The sequence below is a fragment of the Elephas maximus genome, chromosome 15, assembly GCF_024166365.1.
Source record: "Elephas maximus indicus isolate mEleMax1 chromosome 15, mEleMax1 primary haplotype, whole genome shotgun sequence".
NCBI lineage: Eukaryota > Metazoa > Chordata > Mammalia > Proboscidea > Elephantidae > Elephas > Elephas maximus.
In genome coordinates this window covers 92,401,668-92,408,761 of record NC_064833.1, presented here as the reverse complement: position 1 = coordinate 92,408,761, position 7,094 = coordinate 92,401,668, and the positions used below count along the sequence as shown (strand labels likewise).

Sequence of the window (7,094 nt, the reverse complement as noted above, 5' to 3'; positions counted from 1 at the left end):
AATATTTGCCTGATTTTTTTCATTTCTAAAGGTTCTCCTTCAAGTAGTCCAAGTTATAACAAATGACAATGACTAATAATCACACTGTAAAGAAAGCATTAAATACTAATTGCTAAATGGATGAAAATCAGAATAACGTTTTACCAATAGGTGACTGCTCCACTAATCATGTTAAATACTAATTTATACCTATTGTTTTTATCAATAGTATCAAAAATAACCACAATAATGGTATTCACTTTTAATTCCAGCTGCAATTTCTAATTTAAATGTAAATTTAAAGTATATTGAGTGTATATGTATGAAATCTACTTGCTAATATAATTTATGGTGAGAATTTTGATATATATGTGTATATGTGCACATATGTGTGTACATGTTGTTGTTATTTGCCGTCGAGTTGGTTCCGACTCATAGCGACCCTATGCACAACAGAACGAAACACTGCCCGGTCCTGCACCATCCTCACAATCATTGTTATGCTTGACCTCATTGTTGCAGCCACTATGTCAAGCCACCTCGTTGAGGGTCTTCCTTTTTTCCACTGACCCTGTACTCTGCCAAGCATGATGTCCTTCTCCAGGGACTGATCCCTCCTGACAACGTGTTCAAAGTATGTAAGATGCAGTCTCACCATCCTTGCCTCCAAGGAGCATTCTGGCCGCACTTCTTCCAGGACAGATTTGTTCATTCTTTTGGCAGTCCATGGTATATGTGTACATATTTGTGTGTGTGTGTGTGTGTGTGTGTATATATATATGCTGTACAAGGATATAAAAAACATACATATATACTCATATATATCTCATAGTGCACCTTTTCTTTCCTCATACACATGAGCAGAGGCTAGCAGGTTTGGATGTTTAAATTGTCTTTTATATTTTAAAATAAAAAAAAATTGACACTATTTTTTAATACTCTTATATTAAGTTTTAAAAGTATTTTATTTGGTTTTTGGACCAAATCTTCCTATAGACACAATATCGCACTGTGGATACATGAATATTACCCCAATATGGAGCACACTAAGTTACAGCTCCAGTTAGTAGCAGAGATTCTATAATGAACCAGCAACCACTGCTTAAAATCCTAAGGTAGACACCTTCCTCTACTCTTATTCCCTAAGCTCATTACTAGCCTAATGAAGCCAGCTTTTGGCAGGCTTCTGTTTTTAGAGTGACTGCTAGGCTTGATCAATACATGTTATTAGGCACCATTGAGTTGGTTCTGACTCACAGCCACTGTATGTACAACAGAACAAAACACTTACCGATCCTGTGACTTCCTCACAATGTTGCTATGTTTGTGCCCACTGTTGCAGCCACTGTGTCATCCATCTAGTTGAGGGTCTTCCTCTTTTTTGCTGACCCTCTAGTTTACTAAGCATAATGTCCTACTCCAGGAACTGGTCTCTCCTGATAACATGTCCAAAGTAAGTGAGATGTGGTCTCACCATTCTTCCTTCTAAGGAGCATTCTGGCTGCACTTCTTCTGAGACAGCTTTGTTCTTCTAGCAGTTGACTCAACAACAGTGAGTTTGGATCACTACATAGTGAGCAGTGATTCTAAAGAGCTACCCTAATTATGGATATGAATTTCATTTGCGGTCAAAATAAATGATATTAAAAACTTTATTTTCTAATTTGCCAAGGTTCTTTTAAAAAGGTATTCTAGATCCAACTAAAATTTTGCCTATGTACAATTATGAAGCTTCGCTATTTCTTTTTCATTTAACATTTTTTTAGAATGAATCAGATACAAAATGAATAAATAATTTATTGTGGGAACAGCCATATATATATATATATATATACATATTTTTAAAATTTATAACGAGCATGTGTCCCTTTTATAAATAACACTTTGTTTCCTCTTTCAGTGACTTTTTTTTTATTTAAAAAAATGAAAGAAAATCTAACTGCCTTATCGGATACTTGGTCATATTCAAGTGAAACATTCAATGTTTGGTTAGTTGGGAACATGTGTTTTAATAAAAAGTAGCTTTTCTTTTTTAAAATAGGCAACTGATTGTTTAACAGCAAATCTCCATAAAGCTATAGTGAAAGCAGAGAATTTTTTCCAAGTTACAAAACTAGTTATGTAGTACCTGGAAATGGTTTAGTGTGTATACCTCTCCAGTGCTTCCAAATTTCTATCCTGTCCATGTTTACATTCCTGAGAAAACTAAAATGGTCCACATAGTTTGGCATTACTTAAGCACTTTTTATGATGTAATAGTTTATAAGATTTTAAATTTTATTTTAAAATTTCACTTTATTTCCTGCTAAAAATGTCACTAAAATGGAAAAATGGTAATTAAATAATAGCCTTTGAGGTTGTTTTTAGGGACATTTCAGTTCAAAATTAAGATTGTAAGAAAGTGTTAGGATAGTTAATATTTTTTTTTCTCTCACACCATATTTGTTGATATTATTTCCTTTTTGGGGGATCACTGAAATTTCATGAAATTTTAATATGATAATAAACCCATTAGATGAAATATAAATCTCATTAAAATGAAAGAAGAAATGAAGAGTTCATGAACATCTCTATCATTCATAATTGAATTAATAACATTTTCTGTGTATTTGGTTAACACCGGCAGATAACAAAACATTTACTATCAATGACCAAGTGCAAAATAGCCCATTTCCCTTTGCACCTATCATAAGTCAGTACAATTATCCTTTTACAATTCTTATGACTGTTTTACAATGCTAAACAAATGTGAAGTGCCAGTGTCAATTCATAGAATGAGAATATAGGAGAAAATCACATTAGCAAATTAAAGTGCTTTCATCTTTGATGAGAGTTTTTGCATTCTAGTATCCTTGCTGCCACATGGTTTTTGCCTCCTTTATGCCACTCATAATACAATGATTGGCCATGAGTTCATGATCTAGCCCAACATATATTTGTCATACAAAATAATCTAAAAAACAAGAAAATATCATTTAAGTGGTGTTTTTCTAGGTAGCTTACAACTTTTATATTATTTACAAGCTGTTTGAATCATTCTTTTGTTCTCACTTTTGACTAAAGCAGTATACTGATACAAATCAATCACGTGAGAACAAAGATGTTCTATTCATCTAGGATTATTCACAGAGGTCTTCCAGAATACAGATGTATTATAGATCCCATATGATCTTTTTTTTTCTTTTCTGCCAAAATTTCAATTTGACTCCACTGTTGACTTGGTGGTGTACTCGTTTCTCCAGGGTCTAGAGTGATCAATACAAAAAAAAAAAAAAAAAAAAAAATTTTTTTTTTTTGTAGTACTCTGTTTATACAGTCATCTGAGTGACAATGAAGAGCTCAGTGTGTCAAGTCGGATACTTTGCTTTGCTTGTCGTAGCAGAGCTGGCAGCAGTAGAAGCAGTAGCCTGACTGGCTAAAAATAGAGGATCCAAACAAGCTACTTTGGCAGCAAAGAATGAATGGATGCAGTGAAGAACAGCAAATAAATTTGAAAATTCCAACTCCTGAAAGGGAAAGAGAAATAGGTCCCATGAATTCTATTTATTGAAACAATGGATATAATTGGATATTCTTTCAAGTGCAACAAGCTTAACTAGAATCACTGATATCCAATGTATAGAAATTGTGGACATTTATGTTTAATAAGTAAATTTCACATGCATTGCAGATTACTGCCAAAACACGATGGTATAAGGGATCGAGACAAAATATTCTTTTAAACCATGAAAGTTGTTTCAGTTTTGATAGGTAATGTGTAGAAATATATTTGGCCTAATTAAAATTTAATCTTGATATACAAGTACAGAAAAAACTGGGAACATTTTTTAAAAAGTATTTTTACCTTGGAGATGGGGCCAAGATGGCAGAATAGCCAGACACTTCTGGCGATCCCTCTTACAACAAAGACCCAAAAAACAAGTGAAATGATTATATTTACGACAAGCTAGGAGCTCTGAACATCAAAGGCAAAGTTTGAAAATGGACTAAGAGGCAGGCAGATAGAGAGATGGTTCAGAAGCAGAGAGGAGTTGCTGGGCCTCAATTGCCAGTATCCCTCAGGCACCATTCCCAGGAGTGGCTGCAGTGGGCTGGTAGTAGTGTTCAGCCACAGTTTCCTCCGGGAGAAGCAGCCAGCCACAAAGCCTACTCTAACCTCCGGAACCAGAGAAGAATGGCACTCTTGGCAAAAGCTAAGTACTTGCATATATTTTACTGTGCCTCCACCCCCAAGCCAGCTTCAGAGACTGTGGATTTCCCTGGGCCTGAGATAGGCCCTGTTGAGCACCGCGAACCATTCTCCCAGCCTTGGAGAAGGAATAAATTTGCAACTGGGGGAAAAGATAATTTGCCAGCTCCTCTAACCTGAGGCGATCTGGACAGAAGCGGCTCCTGTCCAGGCATAAATGGTCCATGGACATTGAATATATTCCCCCCACCCCCGCATGGACCTGAGTGTGCCTATTTTGGGAGAATAGGCCCTTGTTGGCAGACTGTGACTCTTTCAGCTGTGCAGTGGAGAGGTGGGTGTTTGATGTTTGACACTGCTTTGCCTATTAAACAGGGTCCTCACCTACCTACATCAGGGGCCTAAGGACTGGTGGCTCCATTCAGGTCACCCAGCCACCCACGACTAGGGGTCCAAGGATAACTGGTACCTCCCAGCCCTTACAACCAAAAGCATTGGGGGCCCAGGGTCCATCTGCAGAACCCACCCACCTATACACTCTAGAGAAGAGGGACTCGCTTTCCTCAGAGACACTTGAGGGATGATTCTCAGCCCTCTGCCTTGTTCAGAGTGTGGCTCCCTGCTGCAAATGAATATGGGTACCTACACCAATCACTCCTGCCCCTCTAAGACTGTAGGACAGAGCCTGTACCACACACTTGGTGACCAGCTACCTGGACACCTGAGCTGAGTCCAAACAAGAAAAGGGAGTGGACTCCTAGACTAATATACATGATAACATCTCTAGCCATCTAGTGTTAAGACATCAGAGCTTTAAAGGCAAAAATAATCAAGCTAGCTCACTCAAGCAACCCATTTTGGCATACCAAAACAAAGCAAGAAGCTAGGATACAGTAAACAAACATAAAATAAACTAATATAATTACTTATAGATGGCTCAGAGACAACAGTCAATATCAAACCACAAAAAGAGACAGACCATGAACACTTCAACATGCTCTCAAAAGAAAGAATCAAGGGATCTTTTAGATTAAAGTGCCTTCCTGGAATTACCAGATGCAGAATACAAAAGATCAATATACAGAACCCTTCAATACATCAGGAAAGAGATCAGGAAATACGCAGAACAAGCCAAAGGACACACAGATAAAGCAGATGAAGAAATTAAAAATGTTCTTCAAGAACATAATGAAAAATTTAATAAGCTGCAAGAAACCACTGAGAGCAATCAGAAATTCAGAAGATTAACAATAAAATTACAGAAGCAGACAATAGAAAGAGGAGCAGAATTGAGCAAGTGGAAGGCAGAATTGGTGAACTTCAGATAAAGCACTTGACATCAATATATTTGAAGAAAAATCAGCTAAAAGATTTTTAAAAAATGAAGAAACCTTAAGAATCATGTAGGATTCTATCAGGAGAAATAACCTATGAGTGATTGGAGTACCAGAACGGGGAAGGATAACAGAAAATACAGAGAGAATTGTTGAAGATTTGTTGGCAGAAAATGTCCCTGATATCATGAAAGATGAGAAGATATTTATCCGTGATGCTCATTGAACTCCACATAAGGTAGATTTTAAAAGAAAGTCACCAAGACATATAATAATCAAACTTGCCAAAACCAAAGATAAAGAGAATTTTTAAGAGCAGCTAGGGATAAATGAAAAGTCACCTACGAAGGAGAGTCAATAAGAATAAGCTCGGACTACTCAGCTGAAACCATGCAGGGAAGAAGGCAATGGGATGACTTATATAAATAATTGAGGGAAACAATTTGCCAGCTAAGAATCATATATCCAGCAAAACTGTCTCTCTAATACGAAGGTTAAATTAGGACATTTCCAGATAAACAGAAGTTTAGGGAATTTGTATAAACCAAATCAAAACTAAAAGAAACACTAAAGAAAGTTCTTTGGTTAGAAAATCAACAATATCAGGTGTCAACCCAAGACTAGAACACTGTACAGAGCAATCAGATGTCAATCCCGACGGGGAAATCATAAAGATAAATCAAGATAAAATAACGCTCAGAACAGGGAAACAGGGATGTTAATATGTAAAAGAAGACAATATTAAAAGAATAAAGAGGGACTAGAAATGTAGTCATAGATCTGTCATATGGATAGGAAGACAAGGCAATATAAAGAAATAAAAGCCAGGTTTAAACTTAAAAATATATGGGTAAATATTAAGCTAATGAAAAGGAGACTAACTATCCTACACATCAAAATAAAATACAAGAAAAAAATACTCAGTAGAAACAAAATCAACAACAATGAATAAGAGGAAAAGACAATATATAAAGATAAGGTACTCAGCACAAAAAATTAAATGAGAAAAAGAAAATGTCACCAGCACACAAAAAAAGACATCAAAATGAAGGTCATACCTAGCCATAATTATGCTGAATGTAAATGGACTAAATGCACCAATACAGAGACAGAAAGTGGCAGAATGGATTAAAAAACAAGATCCGTCTATATGCTGCTTTAGACTTAGGGACACAAACAAACTAAAACTCAAAGGATGGAAAAAAATATATCAAACAAACAACAATCAAAAAAGAGCAGGAGTAGCAATATTAATTGCTGACAAAATAGACTTTAAAGTTAAATCCATCATAAAGGATAAGGAAGGACACTATATAATGATTAAGGGGACAAAAAACACCAAGAAGATATAACCATATTAAATATGCACCCAATGGCAGGGCTGCAAGATACATAAAACAAACTCTATCAGCATTGAAAAGTGAGATAGACAGCTCCACAATAATAGTAGGAGACTTCAACACACCACCTTTGGTGAAGGACAGGACATCCAGAAAGAAGCTCAATAAAGACACAGAAGATCTAAATGCCACAGTAAACCAACTTGACCTCATAGACATATACAGAATACTCTACCCAAAGTATACTTTCTT

The 7,094-nt window shown here is 36.1% G+C and overlaps 1 protein-coding gene across 1 annotated transcript in view; it reads right to left on the bottom strand.

The window, feature by feature from the left end:
• Positions 1–3,278: 3,278 nt before the first annotated feature.
• The window catches only part of SNTG1 (syntrophin gamma 1), a 1,301,402-nt gene continuing 1,297,586 nt past the window's right edge, over positions 3,279–7,094 (bottom strand). The window contains exon 19 of the mRNA XM_049854568.1: positions 3,279–3,485. Coding sequence (XP_049710525.1) covers positions 3,327–3,485 — 159 coding nt within the window. The 3' untranslated portion in view covers positions 3,279–3,326. The remainder of the gene's footprint in view (positions 3,486–7,094) is intronic.